Source organism: Molossus molossus, unplaced genomic scaffold (assembly GCF_014108415.1).
Source record: "Molossus molossus isolate mMolMol1 unplaced genomic scaffold, mMolMol1.p scaffold_m16_p_8, whole genome shotgun sequence".
Taxonomy (NCBI): domain Eukaryota; kingdom Metazoa; phylum Chordata; class Mammalia; order Chiroptera; family Molossidae; genus Molossus; species Molossus molossus.
In genome coordinates this window covers 93,883,284-93,908,853 of record NW_023425402.1, presented here as the reverse complement: position 1 = coordinate 93,908,853, position 25,570 = coordinate 93,883,284, and the positions used below count along the sequence as shown (strand labels likewise).

The 25,570-nt window shown below is 42.8% G+C and overlaps 1 protein-coding gene across 2 annotated transcripts; it reads left to right on the top strand.

Annotated features, from left to right (window-relative positions):
* The first annotated feature begins 89 nt into the window (after positions 1–89).
* On the top strand, positions 90–21,315 carry ADAT2 (adenosine deaminase tRNA specific 2). Of its 2 annotated transcripts, none has more exons than XM_036248963.1 (6): positions 90–185; positions 13,727–13,831; positions 16,492–16,642; positions 18,120–18,226; positions 20,474–20,546; positions 20,664–21,315. In XM_036248963.1, exons 1-6 carry the CDS (start codon positions 90–92, stop codon positions 20,705–20,707), a joined length of 576 nt encoding a protein of 191 aa, XP_036104856.1. In that variant the 3' UTR covers positions 20,708–21,315. The 2 variants fall into 2 exon arrangements, with proteins under 2 accessions (XP_036104856.1, XP_036104857.1); XM_036248964.1 differs by lacking the exon at positions 90–185 and adding an exon at positions 433–441.
* The last annotated feature ends 4,255 nt before the right edge of the window (positions 21,316–25,570 follow it).

Here is a 25,570-nt window from a genome sequence, read left to right as displayed (position 1 = left end):
TTCGCTCCCGGTGCCTCGCCGGTCGGCCCCCCGGAAACGGCGGCCCGCGCGCGCCGAGTTCCGGGCCGGCGCTGAGCGCTGAGCGCGGCATGGAGGCGGAGGCGGCACCCACGCCGGCTCCCGGCGGCGGGTGCTCGGTGTCAGCGGAGGAGATCGAAAAGTGGATGGAGGAGGCCATGCAGATGGTGAGGAGCCCTGGAAGCAGATGCCGCGCGGGGGTGGGGACTTCTCTGGCTCTCTTCCCTGCCCGATCATTTGCGTAAACGTCCCGGTGCGTTCTCGCCACCGCTGCCCCGCAGGCGCCACGTCCCCTGGGTGAACAGCGGGCTCGAGCCCCTCTCACAGCGGTTCTGGGGAAGGAAGGGCGGAAATACAGAAAGTATTCCTTTTTCAGGGGCATCAAGTCTACGTCAGATATCCCGATCCCGCCGCTGTTGGCACGTACGTGCGTCCCCTTCTTTCCCGTGAACACTCGCAGGGCCGCCGTCAGGTTATTTCGTATTCGTGGCCCCTGGAGCCTGTATTGTAGAAGGAGGGAAGCCGAGGACGGGTCTGGTAGGGAGTAGATAAAAAAACAAAAACAAAAAACCAAGTCCCTCTACAGCTAGATTCTCCCGTCCGTCCGTCCGTCCATCCATCCACCCATCCTACTGCCTTCTCTTCTTTCATTTCTTACCCTCGCTCTGATTAGATTTGTGTCTAATCCAAGCTCTACCCATACTTATGTGTGCCAGCGAACTCTTAAAGGGATGAAGTGTGTTCGGTGTATATATGTGTATGTATGTAAATACCAGCACACACACATATACACATATATGAAATACCCTTCAGTTTTACATTTCCCTAAAGCTACTGTAAAAGAAATCTTTTTCATAACACTTTCTGTATTATATTCTTTTCCTATAGCTAATTAATTCATAATTATGTCTTCACTCCACGGAAGTTTCTTGAGTGCACTATGCTTGGCAGAAGGGCTTCAGCACTGAAACCGTTTTCAGTGTCTGCTCTGGTATTATTCCCTGCACTCAAGCACTATTACAGCCAAGTATTTTCTCCGAGGCATGAGACTGTACCGCATCCATGCATTTGTTTCTGATACTAACGTAATATTCTTTTAAACTTGTTTCTTACACTTTTTTGAAAGTGACTCACAGTAAAAAAAATCTGTTTTATATTACAACCCAGTAAACACTCATGCTATAGTTGACACAAAAGTTTTTCAAAACCATACTTAACATTCCTATTTGCTGTTTTCCTGGTATTTCTTTATTGAGGTTCAATGACCCACTAACTTGATTTCATGGCCTCTTCTTGAGCCCACTTGAAAATTTATTTCCTCCACTAAACTTACATGACACGTAACCTTCTAGTTGAAATTTTAAATAATGTTCACATAAGCATTTAAAAATTAATTTGTAATTTATAATATAAATGTATTTGTCCTGCACTCCTTTTGTGCATTGGAAACAAGAAGTTCTCATGAGATATCAAAATCTCACTCTCTTTCTTCCAAATCTTTTCAATAATATGTGCTAGGCAGCTTCTTAATAAATAGTGAGGATGATAATAAATGCTTGCGAAGGCTGAAATGTCTTAGAGTAAGCTGCATTTGTATCCCGAAGGTGATACCAGAAAGCTGGGTAGTCAGAATCTGTGGTCTCTTTCATTTCTGTTCAATAGCTTCAGAAACTCTCCTCAAAGTATTTATATGTGGAGTTTGCTTAGATTAAATTTTCAGAAATAGAAAATGAAGTATTTCAAACTTTAAGTAGAAGGAAATGGTTAATTAAATCCTCGCATGTTACTGTGTTAAAATAATATGCTGTTATTAAAATATAAAACATAATGTTAAATATCACAATTACATGTGATATTAAACATTAAGCAAGCAGATGCAAATTATTTTACATTATACGTACAGCTTTGGAGGTTAGACTAGCCTATGTGCAAACCCTAGAATGGCCACTGACAGCAAAATAACTTTGACAGATTCTTTTTTTCTTTTTTTTCAGTAAGTTTTTGTTGGTTTTTTAGAGAGAAAGAAGAAGGGAGAGAGAGAAACATTGGTGTGAAAGAGAAACATCTATTGGCTGCTTCCTGCACGCCTCCTGCTGGGGATGGAGCCCCCAACCCAGGCATGTGCCCTGACTGGGGATCAAATGGCATGGGATGCTGCTCAATCTACTGAGCCTCACCGGCCAGGCAACTTTGACAGATTCTTAACCTGTTAGTCTCAGTACCATCTATAAAATGGGTATAGCTATCTCTTAGGATTGTATAGATTCAAAGATATAATGTCTGTAAAGCACTGACAAAATACACTCAATAAACAGAAGCTGTTTTTATCAAATGAACAAGGACTAGGGGAGAATACACCAAAATAATTCGTTAACATGGTAAAATTATGGGTCATTTTAAAGAAATGTATCAATATATTGTTGTAGTAAAAATATAAATAATCTTATTGAAGAGATAGAATCAAAAATGTAAAATCAGAAAAGAACCAGTAGTAAGTAAATGTTAGCATGTATTGGGACTTGGAATGAAGATGGACTCTTCAAAGCCGAGGTCGGGAACATCCAGCCTGTGGGCCATATAAGGTCTGAGAATCAGTACCAGCTAACATCACACACCTCACCAAATTAGCCTGACCAAATATAACAGGCTAATTTTTAAGTTGATAATTTCATGTGCCCTTGAATGATGTTATAAATATCCAAGTGGCCCTTAGCAGAGAAAAAGGTTCCCCACCTCTGCTTTAAAGTATATCACCAAAAGCAGAAAACTTAAAAGAAAATTTGATAGGTTTTAATTGCATAAATACTGAAAGCATCTAATATTAAAATGACAAGATACAAAGTAACAAAGCAAATGACAAAGAGGGAAAATATTTGCAAGATATATAAAAGGACAGGTTTGATAACCTTCATTTATAAAGAACCTTTACGATGTACGTCCTAATATTGAAAAAGTCAAGGAAATGAACATGGTGTTTCTAAATGAAATACAAATAGCTAGCAAGTAAGTGATCAAATGTGAAATTTAACTAGTCATAGAGAGATACAAATTAAAAAGAGGTACGATTTTTCGCCTGTTGAATTGACAAAGGTGAAGCTTGATACTTGCTGTTTGTGAGGGTGTGTACATGAAGAATTGGCTGGTTGGTTGCTGAAACTGGATCAGCCTTTCTAAAGGGCAGTTTAGCTATGCAGATATGAAAAAGCCTTAAACCTGGGTTTGTCCTTTGATCCAGTAATGCCAAAAATACCAGTTTATAGTAATTTTTTCCAAATTTGGGGGGAAATATATGTATATATATTTTAATCCTCACCCAAGAATATTTTTCCATTTATCTTCAGATAGATGGGGAGGGAGGGAGAGAGAGAGGGAGAGAGAAACATCACATGAGAGGGACACATTGACTGATTGCCTCCCGCACAACCTTGAGCAGGGCCAGGCCAAACTGAAACCAAGGTACGTGCCCTTGACTGGAATTGAACCTGTGACCCCTTGGTCCTTTACGATGCTTTAACTGCTGAGTCAAAGCGGCCAGGGCCAAATGAAAATATTTTAATGTTTTCTTTTTCTGATTATAACACCTAGTCGTAAGAAATTCAAACTATAAAAAAGATTTAACGGACTAAGGAATAATTACCTAAAATTGTATCATCAGAGATACCATTATAAGCATTTTAGGAGCCTCTTTCCACATATCTCTGTCCATATGTAAATAGGCACATATACTTTTTCTTATGTTAAAACTCTGTGCTAGGTTTTTTTTATCCTCACCCGAGGACATTTTTTGCATTTATCTCCAGATAGATGTGGGAGGGAGAGAGGGGGGAAGAGAGAGAGAGAAACATCGGTGCCAGAGAGACACCTTGACTGGCCGCCACCCACATGACCCCAACAGGGGCCGGGGACGAACTGCAACCAAGGTACATGCCCTTAGTGGGAACTGAACCCGGGACTCTCCGGTCCAAGGGCCGATGCTCTAACGGCTGAGCCAAACTGGACAGGGCTGTGGTAGGTTTTTAAAATTTTGGTTTTTGACATGTCTACTTTTAAATCAATGGAATTGTAGATTCTCTCTTTGATTGTGAACACTTTGCCCCTGCCCCCAGCCTTAAATATTTCTTATTTTGGTTTATCTTGTTCTCACGCACATCCCATGATAATTTTATTTCTATGGAATAGATTACTAAAAGTAGGACACGGGATGTATGTGTTTTCTTTTCTTTCTTTCTTTTCCAAAGTAAGAAAGAATTTACTGGCCGCAGCAAACACACTTAGGACGGTGAAATGAGGAAGGGCATAGACGAAGCAACAGGAGGGCTGGGCTGGGCTGCTCTGGCTCACTGGGAAGTCAGAGAAAAGGGGCCTTGGAGACAGGTTCAGGGGGTTAGCCCGGGACAAGATGCCACTGCCCTTTGCTCCCCTGGTTGCAATTCTCCTGGGGTCCTTAGAGGGAAGAAGGGGGAAGGGAATGGTGCTGGTGGTCCCCTGGGAAGTGTACTCCAGGATGTATGTGTTTTAAAACCATAAAGATATTCTTTGATTGCCTTCTAGAACCATGCTGCCCACTACAGCAGCCCCTAGCATGTGTGACTATTTAAATTAAGATGAAATAAAATTAAATATTCAGTCCCTCGGTCGCATTAGCCACATTTCAAGTACTAAGTAGCCACACATGGCTAGTGGCTACCATATTGGACAGTGTAGATCAAAGGACATTTCCATTACTACAAAAGGTTCTATTGGATGGCACTGGTCTGAAGGGTCACGATTCCATCACCAGTATATAAGGACGTTCTGTCCTAACCCTGTTCCCATTAGCCCTGGAATGATCACTTTTTAATATTTGACAATGTTATAGGCAAGAAGTAACATCTGTGTAACTTTTTTGTTGTTATTCTTTGATAAAGTTATCAAACTTTAAATAAAGTTATCTACTTATTGTTTTCTAAAAATCACTATTTTTCATGTCCAGTTTTCTTTTGGAGAGCTAAGCTTATAATAAAGGTTATTGTTTTAATCATCACAGCATCTAATTCTAAGGATATAGGCTTGGAAAAAAATAAGAATAAGTAACAGTGTTGCACTCGTTATGTTGTAGATAGTGCTATGCACAGTGTTTCATATGGGCCATACTATGTTAGCCCCACAGTAGCCAGTGAGATGGGTATTATTACTGTTCTCGTGTTCAGATGGGGACACGGAAGTTCAGAGACGTAAATAATTACCCCAGTTTGGAAGCTGGTAAGGATGAGCTGTGTCTAGCCATCTGTTTCACCACGGCCCGTACTGCGCCGTGTTTGGTTCCCACTTCTCTCCAGTGCACACTCGACTGGCCGGCTGCCGTTTCCGTCCCATTTCCCTGACCTGTGTATTCAACATCCTGTTAGACATGTGAATGTTTTTTCACTGGGAATTGCCTTGACATATACATTAAGCAATTGCATTATTAGTTTTATTTTTAAAAATCACATTGTAGGAGCCTTCTATATTTTATAGCTATTTGTAGAAATAATTGATAAGGAAGTAATAGAGATATGTAGGGAAGTTCTTTACTTGTTTGTAATAGTGGAGATTTGAAACAATGTGAATGTCAAACAATAGGGGACCAGTTAAATGAATCATTTGTTTACACAGAGGAACACTATGCAACTTGTAGAAAATCGTGATGAAAAAATATTACGTTTATATTTCTAAGTGAAGATGGTGGACTGTTGAACTGTATGTATAGTATAAATCTATTTGACTTTTTACAAAAGTACAAACATATGCAGGTATAGAAGAAAACTTAAGAATCTTCTGTCATAGAATAATAACTGAGTACGTGGTTTTATTTTTTAATGTGTGGATTTTTTACCCCCAGATTTTTCACCTTGAACATATCTTACTTTATAATTAGGAAAAAAGAAAGATTGAATGTGTGTGTGTGTGTGTGTATCTATCTAGCTTTATCTAGCTAGCTAGCTATCATCTAGATCTATATCTATTTATCGAAAGAAAGCAAGTATTCCAGAATAAATTTATTATATATTATTGTAATATTCATTTTTTTTGGGTGTCTGGTATTAGTATAATGTTGCGCTAGGCCTGAGGGAAATTAAAAAAGAAATCAAGCACAGAAACTTATTCATTTCAACAAATGTGTAATTAAATGCTTACCATATTATAGGCCTCATGCTGGGTGCTAGGGCAGCCAAGGTGAGCAAGTCAGGTGTCAGGTGTCGGGCGTGCTAGTGCCTGGATCGAGTGCGTGCCTGCCAGGAACATACTGTTTAACAGGTGAACTTAAGCCATGCACCAATGAAAAAGTTAATAAGTAATATGTCCGGGGTCCAAAATAAGAAACTGGTATAAAGTACTGTCAAATAATAGGTGACAAAGTCCTGAGCAAGTCATTTGAGATCAATTTGGGATGCTTATGGAATTTTAAAAAGAGAAGAAGGGATGTGGGTTGATGGAAAGGAAGAGAAAGAAAGGTTGATCAAAGCAGAGGAACTGTCAAGACACGGAGGACTGTGCTGGTTAGGAGTTGGTCCAGCTCTGTCCAGAGCAGGGCTCCCTCACCTCGGGCCCAGGTTAGAGAGGGCCTACAGACCCTGCAACTATGTAACCTTATGTGTACCTGCCTGATCGGTGTGAGAGAGTCCACAACTTTCATCAGATTCTCAAAGGCGATTTGGGCTGTGAAAAGGTTAAGAACTCTTCAGTCGGCTGGCGGGAGGATGGGGGTATCGGGGGGGGGGGGGGGCTCAGTGCCAGGCTGAGGAATTTAAAGTTGATAAAGGGAAACAGCTTCAGAGCGTCATTGGCAGTAACTGCTGTGGTGGGATCATTTGGATGTTATTTCTACCTAGGAGTGGCTCTGGTTACATTGTTTCTTCCTTGGATTTTTCTTTTCTTTCATAGGAACTATATCTGGGAACTCATCCAGAGTCTGTGTAAACTGTAGGCTGTCCCCAGTCTCCTCACTGTCCTACCACCTCACAGAAAGTAGTCTATAGGGGTGATGGCTTTTGACAAACTACAGTCTCTTCCATTCTGGAGCTGTTGTTATCCGTAACCAGCAGGCCCTGACTAGAGCAAAAGAAATGACGTTTAAAGTCTCAGTGGAGACCAGTGTTTGGGCTGGGAAGAGGAGAGATTTTATTCTTCAATTTTGAAAGCGTTACGGAAGACCAAGTTGCCATTTTAAACAATAACTACCTTGGCCTCTCCCCCAAAGATGAGATAGTTACAACCTTTGCACACACTGTTCGACCCGTTTTGCCTGAGTTCTTGCATTCATAAAGCAAGGATCGGACTTGGCAGAGGAGATGGGGTGGATAGGAAATTATTTCCAGCTAGTTAAATCTATTTTGAGCTTGGCAGTAAAGCAAATCTATATATTTTATATATGCATATATGCACATACACAGTTGACCTTTGAAGAACGTGGGTGTGGACTGCACAGATCCACCTATAGGAGGATTTTTTTTAGTTGTTGCTTTTCAAATCCACGTGTTCAAGGGTCAGCTCTGCGGTTGGGAATCCACACATGAGAGGTGGGAAACAGAGTAACAGCAGATAACTTTGCTGGCAGGAAAAAGGAAAAATTCACAAGAAACGTGGCAGGCACAAGCCTGGACATGACTGTCACCCCTGCGCACAGGTAGAGAGAGGCTGCCAGGCCTCTGCGGGGGGCCCCGCCCCTTGTCTTCCAGGTGGACAAGTCGGGACCTGGAACCCCATCGGGCACTACGGGTCCCCCGTCTCCCCTGCCACACGCTCCCTTTTCACGTGGTCTTGGATTCTCTTCTGCATGTTTGAAGTGGCCCCAAGGCCATACACAGTTTTACAGAAAACCTTTGTCACATGGCCTCCTCATTTGTTTATTCTCTTGCAGTTTTTTTTATTCTTAAACTTTCTGTGGCTCACTCTCTTGCTAAGTGTTCCCTCTCCTTTCGTCTCTGGAACCGGAGCTTCTTCAGCACCAGACCCTGAGGAAGTAGCTGCCAGCGGTGCCTGGAGTAGAAATTGGAGGCAGGGCCGTGGCAGGTGCCGAGGAACCGGGCACCTGGTATGTGCTCCACAGACACTTGTTGAACAAATGGACGAATGGAGCCAGATTGCTCGGGCTCTGGTCCCAGCCTCTCACATGGGCAAATTCCATGCCCTCCCCATGTCTCAGGTTCCTAATCTGTAAAATGGGGAAGATCATTGACCCTATCTCATAGGGTTCTAACCTCAATACATTAATATTAATAAAGTGCTTAAGATAGTCCCGGATCAAAGTAAACATTTTGGTAAATTGTGAGCTCTTATTATTCGCAAGCTCAGAATCGGAACTGGGGGCTGTGGCCGTAGCAGTGTTGGAGTGGAAGCTGCGCATTTAACCTGTAGATGAGTCACTTCAAGCCACTGGTTTCGCTTCCACCGTTCTACTCAGATTGCTCCTCCGCATCACCGACCCTTCTTTCTTGGCCCGTTCTTCTCTCGGGTCTTTCATGGCTCCAGACACTCCTGGTTTACCTCCTATCTCATTAGGCATCAATTAATCTGCAGGCCAAGATACTTCTCATTCACTCCACCTTTTTAAACTTTTCATTTAGAAATAATTATAGTTTCACAGGAAGCTGCAAAACAGTGTAAGGGAAGGCCCATATACCCTTCACCTACTTTCCTCCAATGTGACATGTTACGTAACACCAGTACGATATCAGAACCAGGAAAATGACTTTGATGTAGTCTGCGAGTTTATTCAGGTTTCATCAGCTGTATATGTACTCATGTGAGTGTGCATGTGTATGTGTAGTTTTGTGTAATTTTGTCACATACTTGGTTTTGTTTAATTGCCACCAGAACTGCTCCATCACCACAGGTTCCCTGATGCTGCCCTTTTATGGCCACCACCCCCTCCCAAAGCCCAAACCCGGGAGCAGCCACTAGTCTGTTCTCCACATCTCTAATTCTGCATTCAGGAATGTTATATACAAGAATATGTAACCTATGTAACCTTTTGAGATTGGTTTCTTTCCCCATGTAGCATAATTTTCTTGAGATTCATCCAAGTGGTTGCATCAATCAGTAGTTCATTCCTTTTCATTGCTGTGTGGTATTCCATGGTATGGATGTACCACAGTTTATTTAAGCGTTCCCTGACAGAAGGACATTTGGGTCATTTCCTTTCAGTTTTGGGTTATTATGAATAAAACTCTATGAACATTTGTGTCTTTATACAAAATTATGTATTGTGTGAACCTATGGTCCTAAGATTTCATATGTCCAAGAGTGCAGTTGCTGAGTTATACGTTAAGTACATGTTTGGATTTTTAAGAAACTGCCAAACTATTTTGCAGAGTGGCTACCATTTACATTGCTACAGCAGTGTGTGAGTGATCCTGTTTCTCCACAGCTTTCTCCACAGCCTCGCCAGCATTTGGGTTTTTTACTTTTCATTTTAGCCATTCTTTTTTGTTTCTTTGTTTGTTTGTTTTATCCTCACTTAAGGACAATTGTCCATTTTTGTTCAGACAGAGTGGGAGGAAGTTGGAGGGAGGGGCATTGATGTGAAAGGGACACATTGAGTGGCTGCCTCCCGCACAACCCCAACCAGGGCCAGGGACAAACTGCAAGCAAGGTATATGCCATTAGTGGGAACTGAACCCGGGTCTCACTGGACCACGGGCCTACATTCCAACCACTGAGCCAAACTGGCCAGGGCCCATTTTAGCCATTCTGATAGGTGTGTAGTGCTATCTCATTGTGGTTTTAATTTGCATTTTCCTGATGGCTAATGATGTAGACATCTTTTCATGTACTTATTTGCCATTTGCCTTCTCTGGTGAAATGTCTGTTAGTATATTTTGCCCATTTTCTAATGGCCTTGTTTGGAGTTTCATGTTGAATTTTCAAGTGTTCTTTACGTAGTCTGCGCACTAGATATCTTTGTTCAGTATGTGGTTTGCAATTATCTTCTTCCAGTTTTAGTTTGTCTTGTTTTTTTTTGTTTTTTTACTCTTAATGAGGTGTATTAGTTTCCTATGGATTTGGTAACAAATTATCACAAATTTGGTGGCATGAAACAACACAAGTTTATTCTCTTTTTGTTCTGCAGGCCAGGAGTCAGGAGTTAGTTTCTCTGGCCACAAGGGGTTTCAGCAGGGCTGAGCGCCCTCTGGAGGCTCGACAGGGTATGTTTTCTTGGCTTTTCCAGATACTGGAGCAGTGCTTTTCAACATTTCTCATCTCGTGGCGCTAATTGCTAAAATTCTGCGCACACCTAAAAGCATATTACATTTCTGGCCAAGCGGACCAAAAAATTAGGTATAATTTTTTTTATTTTCCCATTTTTTTGTTCAGGTAGAGTGGGAGGGAGAGAGAGGAACAGAGAGAGAGAGAGAAACATCAATGTGAAAGGAACACATCGAGTGGCTGCCACCCGCACGACCGACCAGGGCCGGGGACAAACTGCAACCGAGGTACGCACCCTTAGCGGGAACCGAACCCGGGTCTCTCCGGACTGCAGGTCGACGCTCTAACCGCGAGCCAAACCGGCCAGGGCAGGTATAATTTTTATTCATTCACACCGGATGGCTATTGTATTGGCTATTATCAGTTTTTATTTTTTGGACAATCTAAGGGAAAAGAGGTCAGTGCCGCGTACTGAATAGTCAGGTATTGCATGTTTTAACAATTCTCGCAGCATATCAGTTGAAAATCACTATTCCAGGCAGTGGTTCTCAACCTTCCTAATGCCGCCACCCTGTAATACAGCTCCTCATGTTGCGTGTGGGCGTGTCTGCCTGTGGGCGTGTCTGCCTGTGGGCGGACCCCCCTGGAGATGGACAGAGGAGCCGTGTCTCGGTTCCTAAGACCATCGGAAATATGTGTTTTCCGATGGTTTTAGGCGACCCCCGTGGAAGAGTCGTTCGACCCCCAAAGGGGTTGCGACCCACTGGTTGAGAACCGCAGTTAAATCTAGAGGGACATTCCTTGCTCAGCTCAGGGCCTCTTCCTCCATCTTCGAAGCCAACAGGGTACCGTCGCCCAGCCCTTCTCTCCGCCCCCATTGCCACACTGCATGCTGCCTTCCGGGGCTCTCTCTGCCCCTCCCTTGTAAGGGCGCCTGTGGTTGCACTTAGGGCCGCCAGGGTAGTGTCCTTCTCTCAGGATCCTCAACAGATATTTGTTGACCAAATAAATGACTTGTCTCTCATGTGTACCAGGGGTTATGTGTAATTCTAAGCTTATTATTATTATTTTTTTTATCCTCACCCGAGGACATTTTCCCATTTTTTTGTTCAGGTAGAGTGGGAGGGAGAGAGAGGAACAGAGAGAGAGGGAAACATCGATGTGAAAGGGACACATCGAGTGGCTGCCACCCGCACCACCGACCAGGGCCGGGGACAAACTGCAACCGAGGTACGCGCCCTTAGCGGGAACCGAACCCTGGTCTCTCAGGACCGCAGGCCGACGCTCTAACCGCTGAGCCAAACCGGCCAGGGCTCTAAGCTTATTTTGAATTACAATGTTGGCCCTGGCTGGGTATCTCCGTGGCTAGAGCATCATTCTGACATGCCAAGGTTGCAGGTTCAGGGCACATATAAGAATCATAAATAGCCCTGGCCGGTTTGGCTCAGCGGTTAGAGCGTCGGCCTGCGGTCCTGAGAGACCTGGGTTCGGTTCCTGCTAAGGGCACGTACTTCAGTTGCAGTTTGTCCCCGGCCCTGGTTGGTCGTGCGGGTGGCAGCCACTCGATGTGTCCCTTCACGTCGATGTTTCTCTCTCTCTCCCTTCCTCTCTCTCCCTCCCACCCTATCTGTACAAAAAATGGAAAAATATCTTCGGGTGAGGATAAAAAAAAAAGAATCATAAATAAGTGGAACAGCAAATTGATGTTTCTCTCTCTCTCTCTAAAAAAAGAAAAAAAAAATCACATCTTTGATAACTGCTGTAACTCCCCTGCTGTCTGACCTCCTGGCTTTCCTTTCAGTAGTAGCCTATGGTGCATTGGAAATATTTATTTGTGTGTGTTCACAAACCTTGGGACTCTTCAGACTTTCCAACTTTGCATGAACTGGGCATGCTTTCCCCCTTTTTACAGAACTGGGACAGACGTAGCCTGTGGGTAGTTCACGACACAGTTCTGAAGAAGCAGACTTGTTGCTGTAGATACTGCCACCTTCCAAGTCACTGTGCCCCAGCTCTACCCCACCCGGGGGAAGGAGAGGTTCCGTTTGCCACCACTATGTGCCTCTCTTGTCCCCTCTCTCAGCTAAATGAAAAGTGTCAGTTGAGCATGCTTGAAGTAGCTAAGGAGCCCATGTTAACATTATGATAGGAAGTTATTGCTACTATAAATACTGTGTAGCCAGGAGTAAGAGGCCAGCGTAGGAGATAGAACACTGTTTTCAGCAATGCCTGTAACTATGCAGTACATGTGCGCTATGGTGTGGGTATGCCCTGCTTGGGAACCTAGCCTTCCAAAGTGTCTCTTGGTCTGCCAAAATAAGAACTGTCATGCATTTCTAGGAACAGCTGTTATTGGGTTCATTTAATCTACACATCCCCTTCCATGAAGCAACCGCCATTCCATGTTCTCTGATTGTAGTTTAGTGTTATCTAGTCTAGTACTTCTCGTGAAGGGCATCATACAGCATGTATGCCTTGTGTTGAACTTCTTTTACCTGCATGTCTGAGATTCGTGCATGTTCTGCATTTATCAGCACTTCGTTCCTTTTTGTTGCTGAGTAGTGTGCTGTTGTGTGCATAGACCACAGTTGGTTCATCCATTCTTTTGTGGGTGAACACCTGAGCTGTTTCCGGATTTGGGCTATTATGAATCAAGCTATAATGACCATTCTTTTTTGAGAGAGAGAGGAAGGGAGAGGGAGAGATAGAAACATCGATGTGAGAGAGAAAAACATTGATTGGCTGCCTCCTGCACACCCCCTACTGGGGCTCAAGCCTTTTAGCCCCCCCCCCCCCCACGTGCCCTGATCAGGAATCCAGGAATCGAACTGGGACCTCTCAGTCCAGAGGACGATGCTCAGTCTACAGAACCACACCAGCCGGGCTATGACCATTCTTTTACAAGTTTGTTTGTTTTTTTTTTGGTAGATACACAGTGTTTTTTCTTAAATAAATACTCAGGAGTGGAACTTGTTCATAGGCAATGTGCTCACTTGTTAAGGAAACTTCCAAAATGTTCCCCAAAGTGGTTGTGCCCCTTCCACTGGATTGATTGCTCCTCAGTGTTCTGGTCTCAGAGCCGAAACCCCCTTTTTTTACTGGAACTCTGGAGGGTATTTTCTGAGAAACAAAATTAAGCAAGTAGAATTTCAACAAGGAAAGAATATAAAGAAAGGATTTATAACAGTTATTCATTCTACCCCTTTGCAAATAAATTATACGCTCTCTGAAAAGGTGCACAGACCCTGGCAGTTAAGAACAAGAGTCAGTAACAGTCTTTTGATCACCTCTGCTTCCAACGAGGACAAAAACTTTAGGGGCTCAGGACCCACGGAGGGGATTTCTTCCCGAGCCTCCCTTAACGTGGACCCCAGAGGACGAGGCACTGAGTGCCGACCAGTGTTTGAGGAAAGGGAAGGTCAGCCGCATTTCTTTGTTCTAGTATTTGTACATGTGTCCACCGCCCCGGCTGCCTGTTTCTTCCCTGTAGTCCTGTCGAGCCTCGAACATCACCTCCTCGATTTTCCACTTTGTTTTTCAGGCCAAAGAAGCCCTAGAAAGTATTGAAGTTCCTGTTGGCTGCCTTATGGTCTACAACAATGAAGTTGTGGGGAAGGGAAGAAATGAAGTTAATCAAACCAAAAACGTATGTGAGTCCAGCGGTGTGGCTGACACCCCGGGCAGAGTGGCCGGAGAGGAGGGCAGTTACCACAGTCGCGAGAGGAGGGGTCTGTTCAGAGTCTGTAGGAGTCAGTGGAAGGGTAGTTTCCCTAAACATCTCTCTTTTGAAATCCTTTTTTCCCCCTCCTTCTAAAAGTGACACATGTTGACTTTTTAAAATTTGGAGAATTCAGAAAAGTTTAATAAGCCAGTAAAACCTTCAGAGCTAGTTTTCTATTTCATGGAGCTTTATCTGAACACTTCAGTGAAACCTAAGAGGTGATTTTTTTTTTTTTACATTAGTGTCAGTGTGGAAGAAATGAGCCTGCTTCCATTTTAAGCAAATCTAATATATGAATGTTCCACTTTACAAAACATGCCTTTAACTCATATCCCATTCTTTAGTACTGTAAAAGGGTGTATGAGAAAGCTGTTCTGTTTCAGATAGTTCAGCAGAGTGAGGTCCCCACTACCTGTGGTCTCTGTTCCTGTGTGGAGCATGTACACTTTAATAGGTTGTGGAACTTTTAACTTACTGTGCTTAGGTAGAGAAGTTCACGAATTAGGGCAACACTTCTTGACTATGGAATCACAACAGTGTGTCACAGTAAGTAGAGATGAAGTCTCAGATTTTATGATGCTAAGAAGTACTAGGTGGACTCGGGGAGAGCAGAAGCCCACCCACACAGACTGTGACCTTGTGTGATCTTGGGAGCCAGGGAAGGAGCAGGTGTTGGTACTGGTGCTATGTGGACTTTCAAGTCCATCCATTCTATTAATCAAAAACAAAACTGAGCTTTATCAAAACACATGTGCAGTGGGAACACAGGTTCACAAAGCAGTTATGTGACGTCAAAATACCTGAGATAAATAATAAACATAATACAGCAATTAGTGAATATATAGAGACTTATATGTGGGATATTATATTTGTATTTTAGGTAATTGTCATATTTCCCTATTTGTATTTTGTGGATTAGTACAATATCTTTAACAATGTCCATCTAAGCACCCAACGACCCGTGTTTCTTCTTACTTTGAAATTAACCGGGATTTATTTTGGTATTCTGTGTCCTATAGAAGATGATCCTGTAATCACACTACAGAAAGACTCCTGACCCCAAATGAGGAGACCTGAGTCTTACTTTTGACTTTGATACCACCACCACCCCTGTTGCCACCATCATCACCTGTCCCGTTGTGTGTCTTTATTTATTTATTAAAAAATTTTTTTTTCCTTTATTGATTTTAGAGAGAGAGGAAGTGAGAGGGAGAGAGAGATAGAAACATCAATGAGAGAGAACATCGATTGGCCGCCTCCTGCATGCTCCCCACTGGGGATTTGGCCCACAACCTGGGCAGTCTCCCAACCAGGAATCGAACCAGCGACCTCTTGGTGCATGGTCAGTGCTCAACCACTGAGCCACACCAGCCGGACCCATTGTGTGTCTTTAATACATCCTGTCTTAGCGTCTGGTCCTCAGCCATAAAAGAGGAAGTTGACTGAAATGATTCAGTTCAACAATTTACTTATTGAGAACTATGGGGAGATTTGATTTGGTGATTCTGAATCTGGTTTTTGAAAGCACTTGAGTTGGGGAAAATTCTTCAAGCTGCACTGTTGGTTCTGGTATATGGCCAGGTTTGGGAACCTCTTCCCCAAAGTCCCCGTGGCTCTGAGTTTATAATCCTGGCTTTCGTGGTACGTGGGCCACAGTGCCAGCCCCTGTGACAGCCCTACGTCGAGGTGAGTGAGCACCTTTCTGTTCACCCTGCCAGACTTCGTACTGATTAAGGACAGAGACTTTTTATTCCACACAATTTAGCACAGTGGCTTACACACAGTTAACACTCAGTATAAGTTTGTTGATAAATGTGATGATCATGTGTATTATAAATGATTGTCACATAGCAGAGTACTTATACAGCATTCTATGGCTGTGCTTTCTGTAATTCTGATTGCTTTAAGAGGAATAGATACCATTACACCCCATTTTACACATGGGTGAACCAAAGCTTAGAGAAGATATGTAACTTGCCCAAGGCCACATAATTAGTAATGCCAAGGTCAGGATTAAGATTTAAATGTGGTTGATTCCAAATGCTGTGTGATTTCTCCTGTATTCTACTGCCCACATGGCGTATCTGAGACCTGTACCAAAAAGCTGCTTCTCTTTAAAGTTTGCTAGTATAGAAAATTGCACCCCAAAGAAAATATAAGTGAGACATTCCCATAAAGTGGATCTGGCTCTGCTTAGAGCGAGGTCAGTGCAGCCTTGAAAACACATTTGAAACTGGAGCACATGCTCATGAACATGTCAAGCTTCCCTAAAACATTCAGAAATGCTAGGCTCGTCTTTCTTCTCGACACACCTGTGCTGTGGCATTTTAACCGAAAGAGTGTCCCCAACTTCTTAGGTGTTTAACAACAAATAGAGCATAATCCGTGAAGCATTTCAGATTAAATGTGTTTGTTGGTGAGGTTATGGTAGCTGAGCTGGGGAACGGGGTGTCAACTGCTAACCTTCATTCTTCCAAATGTTGGCAGAAACAATAGGCCCATTTCTTTGAGTATTTATTTTTGAGTATTTGCAAAGTACTGTCACATGGAGCAGACAATGTCAAGGCGAGCGTCTCTCTCTTCAGGCCACTCGACACGCAGAGATGGTGGCCATCGATCAGGCCCTGGACTGGTGTCGGCGAAGTGGCAGGAGCCCGTCCTCGGTGTTTGAGCACACGGCGCTGTACGTCACCGTGGAGCCCTGCATCATGTGTGCAGCCGCGCTCCGCCTGATGAGTATCCTTTGGCTTCCTGCCTTCATGTCTGTGCCCTCCCTGGGAACTTGAAGGTGGCCAGACACATTACCTGTCCCGAATCCGTGAAAGCGGAGACTTAAGAAACAAATTCTAAGAGGTGAACATTATAAAATGTAATATCCCTTGACCAAAAATTTTTAAATATTTGACACATGGTAAAAGAGGTAAAATGACCTCTTTTAGAAAAAAACCTATAAACGTACAGCTAGTAAGTAAGCTAGAGAAAGAAAAGCTTGGCAGCAGTGTGAACTGTTACGGAAGGATAGTCATAATTTAAGTTAAAGCAGATTATAAAACTGTGCGTAAGGAAAGGTCTGAAGCATATGCACCTAAGTCTTGCCTTTGCATAACAGATGTTGGTAATTTAAAAAATTTCTCTCTCTGTTTATATGATTTATTGATTGATTGATTGATTGATTTTTACTCCTCACCCGAGGATATTTTTCTGTTTATTTTCAGAAAAGTGGGAGGGAGAGAGAGAGAAACATTAATGTGGGAGAGACACATCAAGTGGTTGCCTCCCGCACGACCCTGACCAGGGCCGGGGACGAACCATAACCGAGGTATGTGCCCTTGGCTGGAATCGAACCTGCAACTCATTGGTTCGCGGGTCGACGCTCTCTCTACTGCTGAGCCAAACCGGCCAGGACTGTTTTATATGTTTTTATTTTTGCTGTATACGAAAAATTTCAAGTCAGAAGTCAATACAAAGTAACAAACGAACCAATCATTTGTGATGTAACTGTAAATTAAGAGGAAATTGGTAAATGTACAGCTCTTTGAATTGTGTCTTTCGTGGAGTTGGCACAAAACTGAGCACTGCAAAGTAGTGCCTAAAGATTTTTAAGGATTACTAAATAATTTAAAAACTCAGTTTCACACTTGCATATTTCTGTCTACTTATTTAACTATGTATGTGTGAATCATTTGATCACTTTAAAATAATGCAGAGGGTTCTGAGTATGATAAAACGTACAATCTCTACTTTACAGAGGGGTAGTTACGGTCAACAGAATTCTCCCCCATCCTGCCTTCCACAGGGGCTCAGCTTTCGTCTGTTATGTACGGGGCACAGGTTGTATTTTATTTGGGGGAAAGAAGAGGGGACAATCTGTTATTTTTAAAAGGTGCAAATCTCTGGATTAAATTCCTGCCTCTTTTTTGGTTCCAGTCCTCTGATGATTCCGACAAAACTGATTTAGGAAAAACTAGAGAGAACACCGAAGGTAAACTTTTGCCAGCTGCATATTAAGTTTTCATTCCATTTGCAGTTGTGAGATATTAATTTCTAAATCCTTTAAACCTCTTTTGTGTAACTGGATTGTATGATTCTTAAGCCTAAGCCTCAGCTTAATTGTTTTTAAGAGTGGCGTGGCTTTCCTCCCCAGGACGGCTGTTGTAAACCCTGGCTCTGTCTGGAACTGCACATTCTCTGTAGGACCTTAATTCTCTCTCATAAATCCCGCTGGTTGTATATGGCTGTCAGAATGAACGTTTCGGTGGTTGTGGCTCTGTTCTGAATATTGCCTCTGCTGATTTACCAAACACTGGGAGACCGTTTCAGGTAACAGGCTTTGCTTTTTCTGTCTCCCTGATTACTGTGCTCATGGGCTTGCGAACAGTAAGCATGTGGTGGGTTTACCAGAAGCCACGCAGAGCGAGACCGGCTCTGGGGCCTCCTGGGCGAGTTCCTCGGTGCCGGGGTGAGATGACAGGCAGGCAGTGGCGGGGAGGGCCTGGCTCAGAGTGCAGAGCCTGCTGAAGGAGGGCCCCGCCTCCCAGGTCCGCCCCGAGCCTCCTCACCCAGGCTTCAGCGCGTTTGAAGACACGAACACTGTTGGCAGTGCCGCTCCTGAAGTCCCCGGCTCCACACCACACCGCGTTGGTGAAGCTTGGCCTCTGGCAGTGACGGGTAGATGCCATTTACCGTAAACAGTATTTTTGCACAAAGTCAATAATTTTGCTTGATTGCCCCATACTATTTTTAGTGTGTAGCAATCAATACCTGTATTTTTATTATTATTATTTTTCCTGCCCTTGATATCTCAGAGGGTAGTTTCAGTGGAGTCCTGGGAGCACAAGCCCGCGAGGAAGAAAACAGCCCCAAAGTGAAGGCTGTGATTCGGGGAATTCCCGGGGCAGCAGCGGAGCAGCCTACCTGGGGGCCAGGTAGAGGGAAGGTCATTCGGTGCCTTTCCCTCAGCTGTATTGAGATATAGTCGACATGTAGCGTTGCGTAAATTTAAGGTGTAAAACATGATGGTTTGATACATGTATATATTGTGCCATGTTTACCACAATAAGGCGAGTTAACACATCCTCCACTTCACATAGTTACCATTGTTGTGGTGGGAACATTGAAGCTCTACCCTCATGGCCACTGTCAGGTGTACAGCATATCACTGTTACCTGGGGTGGTCGTGCTGTATCTTAGATTCCTGGGACCTGGACTCTTACACCAGAAAGGCTGTAATCTTTGGCCAGGGTTTCCCCATTTTCACCACCCCTCTGCCCCGGCAACCACCATTCTACTCTCTGCTTCTATAAAGAAAATATGACGCACACACACACGCACACGCACACACACACACACACACACACACACACAATATTATTCAGCCATAAAAAAGAAGGAAATCCTTCCATTTGTGACAACATGGATGGATCGCTAGGGCATTATGCTAAGTCAGACAGAAAAGGACAAATACTGAATGATCTCATTTCTATGTGGAATCTGCAGTGTTAAATTCGAAAGGTTATTTGTTTTGATGGGAAAGGTTTATGGAGCCTTTGTAGGCCCCGGAGGAAGGGAGGAAGGGAGGCCCATTCGTTGTGAGCAGGGACCACGCCCACCAGTGCCCGGTGCTGGCTCCGGACGGGCCTCCCTGACGTCTGCTCTGTATCATTCCCTGCACCTCAGAAGGGTGCAACGTGTCAGGTCCAAACTCCTGTGATGAGCCTTGTTGACCTTGTTTTACCTCTTTAATTTCTTTCCTTATACTCCCTTAATAATCCCCCGCCCCATCAGCTGATTTCCCTGATGTGCTCTGTTCAGCCTCTTTAAATTTCTCCTCCAGGAAGGCAAGTTCAACTTTCAGACCCTGCGGTTAGCGTAGTTTTTATTCTTCCACATGTGCTCTCTCCTCCCAGTTAGTACCAAAGAGCACAGACCGAACACGTAAAACATCCTCTGTAGTAAGTAAGGACTGACAATTCTTTTTCTGTAAAGAGCCTGATAGTAAATATTTTAGCCTTTGTGAGCCATTTATGTCTCTGTCGCATATTCTTATTTTTTCTTAACAACCCTTAAAAAATATAAAAACCCTTTGTAGTTAACCAATTTTAGCTCTGGAGAGCCAGCTATAGCTCTGTAGCATCAAACACTTACGGGCCATAGTAAATAAGAGCAGATAAAAATAATTAATCCTTATGAGCCCTTATGATGTACCAGGGACTTAGCAGGCATTATTTTATTTAATCTCATTTAATCCTCACAAATCCTTCTAAGTTAATTTCTATAATTACATACATTTTACATACAAGGAAACCGAGGCATAGAGAGTTTAAGAACCTAACCCGAGGTCACATAGCTCATAACCTCGATAGCAGTCGACTGAGAAATAATAATTGGTTGATGGCGACAAGCCATACAGCTATTCTTTCGGAAACACAATTCCTGTGTTACTAATATCCACAAAGCGTATTAACATTACCTGGAAACTGTTCACATAAGTATGTATAGATTGCTTTTTTATGGGATACAGCCCACGTTATAGGCCAACGTTCATTCTCGGTTTCTGCGTTTCATCAGTGCATCCCAGGATATCGGGCTGAGGAAGCAGTGGAAATGTTAAAGACCTTCTACAAACAAGAAAACCCGAATGGTCAGTTTCCCCTCCTCTGTACGACGTACCTCCCGTCAAACAAGTCGGGGTGAGCTGAAGAGGGGCCGACCTGGGCCTGCCTCTTCATCTTCTCTTTCTTTTCTGTCCTTTTCACAGCACCAAAGTCAAAGGTTCGGAAAAAGGAATGTCAGAGATCCTGAACTTGCTCTCATGCAGGACTAATGCGCCCGGATGGAATTCTTGCCTGGGAGCTGCTGACATCAGTATATGGTGTATGTTGTCCTTAACCCGCGGGGAAAACGGTCTCTCATCATTTCCTCTGTTAAGGGAACAAGTGAACACTTCGAAAAAGTTTGACAGTTGTAATCAACTATTAGTTTTTCCACAAGCTGAAAGAATAGTTTAAGAAGAGAGAAAGTGAAAGAGTGAGGTTTTAGAAGTTAGTAAGCAGTACGGTGCACTTCCTGCCGAAACCATCGTGCCCAGTCCAGGCCGGTGCGGTCAGAGGGAGCGGCAGACACACTTCCCTGGCGCGTCTGGCCGGGCTGTGCCACCGCGGCACCTGCTGGGCGCCTGGCGTCGCAGACTTGGAGTCGGCATTCTGTGCAGCCACTGTATTCTCCCTGGGTGTTGGGGGCCCGTGACTTCTTGGGAATTGTATATGACTTGTATACGTGTAGGCCATGATTATATGGTCTTTTGAACAGATTTTTTTGCCTTTATAAATCATTTAGAGAAAATGCATATTTTGAAACGAGTGCTCAAGTGTCATTTTAAATTGCAACATGTTGCTCAGATAAAACCATATATGTGCCTTTTTTGAAGATGGGTAGTCTGAAAAATAAAAGATAAAGTATAAATGAGACAATTCCTTCTTTAATGTTATTGAGCAACTCTACTGGGAATCAGTGAACAAAACAAAGGATCCTGCCCTCATGGAGGTTACATTTCATCGGGGAGACAGATAATAAACAGAAGAGAGTACACAGCACATTAGAGGGTGATATGGATTATGGCAAAAAGAATGGACATGCCATTGGTGGTGGGAATGCTGGTTGCATAATTAAGTAGAATGGTTAGTTTGATCTGAAATCGAATACAGTTCTTTCTTTCTATAAAAATTCAGATTTAGAATTTAAAATCTGAAATTGTGAAGTATGAACACAGCCCTGGAAAGAGTATCCACAGCAGGCGCGCCCACTGACGGACTAAGCCTGGCGCTGGTTGAAGTGGGGCTTTGCAGAACCGTGCTGCAGTGCACAGCATCTGCCCAGAAGGGGGCCTCAGCGTTCCACCAGAAGCCCCACTCCAGGTCCTGGACCACAACTCCTTCTCAGTTGCATTTCTTCAGTGGATTCATTTCCTTGATGCAAAGCATCTGTATTTGTTGATTCTGCCATTTGAGCGATGTCTCTGACTTGTTTGTTTTGAATTACATTACAGGCTGGAATGTAATTGTGGTGAAAGTATTTTTATATTGCTGAGAGTAGCAGCTAATCACAGTTACATGCTTCAGAGGATTTATAATTGCTCTATTTTGTACGTGTGTGTTTTTAACTGCATTTGAGTTTTATGGAGAAGAATAGGCATAATTTTAAATCTATAATAATGTTACATGTAACTTCTCTTCAATTTCACCTGCCTTTAAAATCATCCTCATTAAATTTTAGTGCTTTGGCTAGTTTATTCCTATTTGCAGTCAGTCATAATTCATTTCTGGCTCCTCATGCTTTTCGGCAAGCAGACTTTATTGCACTTATTGTCTTCATATTATTTTTCTGGAGGATTATTTGTAGACAAAAAACACTGGACTCTTTCCTGTAGAGAGTACCACCCAATATGTCTGGCTAAGCATCTTATGCCAAGTAGGTTCTTAGTAAAATTATTGATTGAAATGTGGGGGAAAATGAATAATAAGGAGAATATCTAGGGTAAAAAAACAAAACCAAAATTAGTATATGGCTATTTTAACCCAGACATAGTCACTACTATCTCTAGGATTTAGACAATAATAAAACTGTAAACAGGGAAGGATAGAAAAGACTTACTAATTAATATACATATGTTCTGTTCTTGTTGTATTTTGGAGAATAGTTATTTCCTAATTTCTAAGCACGGCTGAAAAAAATTTTTTAAATATATTTTTTTTGTTTATTGATGTTAGAGAGGGAGAGAACGATAGAAATATTGATGAGAGAGAACACCGATTGGCTGCCTCCTGCATGCCCTCCACTGGGAATCAGGCCCACAACCTGGGCATGTGCCCTGACCAGGAATCAAAGCAGTGACCTCTTGGTTCATGGGTCGATGCTCAACCACTGAGCCACACCGGCCGGGCTGAAAATTTTAATTTTGGTTATGACCTTTTTGATTATCCAGTGATTGACTTATAGAAAAGTCTCCTACATTTTTGGTCTTAGGCACCGTTCCCTGCATTACTTGGGGGGATAGCAGTTTAGATGGTGTATTGCAGGTTGGAGGTTGGCACCATTATGGAGTCGTAGACATTAAGGCTGTGGGATTCTGACAGCAGTTTCGAAATAGTGGTGAGGAGTCATGGATATTGGATGGGGTGGTTCTGCTTTCTTAGTAACACATTCTCCAGTTACTTAGACATGGCTTAAAATATTAAGATGCTCCAGTTCAAAAGGTTGATTCCAATTGATCGATACTGAGAGAGACCACCTAAGACTGGCTGAGAGACTTGCTTTGTGTGTGAGATAATTCTGTAAGTTGTGGCATGCAAAAAAGTTTTAGAATCTCTACCCTGTTGAGAGAAATTACTAGGAGGTGATCGCATATAAGTTGCTAGGGTATCCAATGTTTGCTGATTTTTGCAATGGACTCTGCTGAGAATGGGTGGTAGGTAATGCTTTGGCAGGCTTCACTCACTGGTAAAAGATCATGTTAAAATATCTTTGTACTTTCTTGTTACTTGGTGCAAGCATCTTTTCCTGTGTTGTATTTGGAATATCATGGAGAGAAATTACACATCCAATGTAGGCAAGAACTTTTCTGAAAATAATTTCATACTTATAGAAAAGTTGCAAAAATACCTATGTATCCCTTATTCTTCAAACCTACTGTTAACATTTTACACCTTTAGCTTAATTATTTGCTCTCTTTATTCTCTCTTTCTCTATATATACGTATAATCATTTTTTTCTGAACCATTTGGTAGAAAGTTACATGCATCATACATCATGACATATTGACAATGGTAAATTTAACATTGATATATTACTTTTATCTACTATGCCACCCCCCACTCCCCCTGCACTATCGGATCCATTCTAGGGTCAGATATCACATTTAATTATCATGCATCTCATGCATCTTTAGCTTGTTTTAGTCTAGAACATTTCCATGGCCTCTCTTTGTCTTTTATGACATTAAAAAAATCATGCAGTCCTTCTGCCCTCCCCTTCAGTATTTCCCTTTTTTTTTCTCCATGGTGTTTTCTCATGATTAGATTCAGGTTATGACTTTTAGGTGATGTTCTTTTCTCAGAGTATCATATCTGGAGGGACCCCAAGGCCATCTTCCTTCACCTGGTGAAGATGTTTTCTGATTCCACATTATATAATGATTGTGTTGTTGTTGTTTTTCTCCTTTGTAATGAATAAACAGTGGAGTGGGAAATAGTTACATTTTAAAAATGTAATTGATATTGATGGAAAGGAAGGGAAGAAAATTACTGATATAAATTGCAAAGCAACTGTTAAGCTGTTTGATTGCATGCTTTCTCTTTTATTATGTTTGCCAAAATTTACAAAATTCCCAAAAGGACTATTTTAAAGAAGGATGTCTTGTCAAAAATTAAAAAGAAGCCTCAGAAATAAGTTCTTTCTCTCTTGATCTCCTCAGCAAAACTCGCTATTATATCAACTAAATTATTATATCTGATAAAATAGAGTTTTGGGGAAATAGGTCTAAGATGTTTCTGGTATCACAGATGGTCTGTGGTGATCCAACAGGCTGTATAATGATAGGTAGGTAGTCATTTTGCCATAAAACAGGAATTTTCTGGGGTTTCCATTGAGAAATCTAGACTTAAAATGTTTCCAGCACTGCTGGTTTTAACATGAGCGTCAGTAAAAACAGCAGAAGCCAAGGTTCTTTAAAAAAAAAAAATCATTAAAAAAATTTTTTAAGTAGTGAGGTTCCCAGTTAAAAATCCATGTTGAAGCCAAAGCTTGTCCTTCCCAGTCATTCAGCATCAACGGGAGAAGAGGCACCAAGACCTGGTTCCCCTGCCTTTTGGCAAAGGAATAAGCTGCCTTGACTTCATCCATGAAGACAACTGCCAGCTGTTTTCTACCCCGTAACTGTTCACTGTGTGTGGTGAGGAGAGGGTGACGGGTGACGTTATTTCTATGGGTATAATTCTGGTGAAAGTTGGACATCCTTAGGATCTGTTTTCTTCAAGTGGAGCTAATAAGAACAGGCTCATGGGGTTACTTCTTACCTGATTTTTACGTGAACGTTGTGGTTGAAGAAGCGTGAACTTGGGAGTCTAGAGCAGGTGTTGGCAAAGCATGGCCAGGGGGCCAGACCCAGCCTGTGACCTATTTTGGTGCCACTCACAAGTTAAAAATGGTTTTACGTTTTTAAATGGTTGAAGAAAATCAAAAGAATTTAGTGACCTGTGAATGTTAAGTGAAATTCAAATTTCAGAGTGTAGAGGTCAGTGTTTTTGGAACGCAGCCTTGCCATTTGGTTTCCCGTCGTCCGAGGCTGCCTCTGGGCTGCAACGCAGAGCCCAGCGGCTGTGACAGAGACCTGCCTGGGCTCCCAAAGCCTAGAGTACTCTGTGCCTGGCCCTTTAAGGGAGGGTTGCTGCCCCCTGGCCCAGAGATGATAACTGAGGGCGGCCGGATCTCTCAGGTGCCGGTTCAGGTCTGGGACTTGGGAGCTGAATTGAGCGGCTCGTGGTGTAACTGTGGTGAATCGCTTCATACCATGATTTTTTATTTATTTATCTTTTTAATCCTCACCCGAGGACATTTTTCCATTTTTTGTTCAGGTAGAATGGGAGGGAGAGAGAGAGAGAAACATCGATG

Excerpts from the sequence above, each read along its gene's own strand:
- ADAT2 (XM_036248963.1), top strand. The coding sequence starts at position 90 with ATGGAGGCGGAGGCGGCACCCACGCCGGCTCCCGGCGGCGGGTGCTCG. Across the intron at positions 16,643-18,119 it reads AGCCGCGCTCCGCCTGATGA|AAATCCCGCTGGTTGTATAT; the intron begins GTATCCTTTGGC and ends ATTCTCTCTCAT. Across the intron at positions 20,547-20,663 it reads CAAACAAGAAAACCCGAATG|CACCAAAGTCAAAGGTTCGG; the intron begins GTCAGTTTCCCC and ends TCCTTTTCACAG.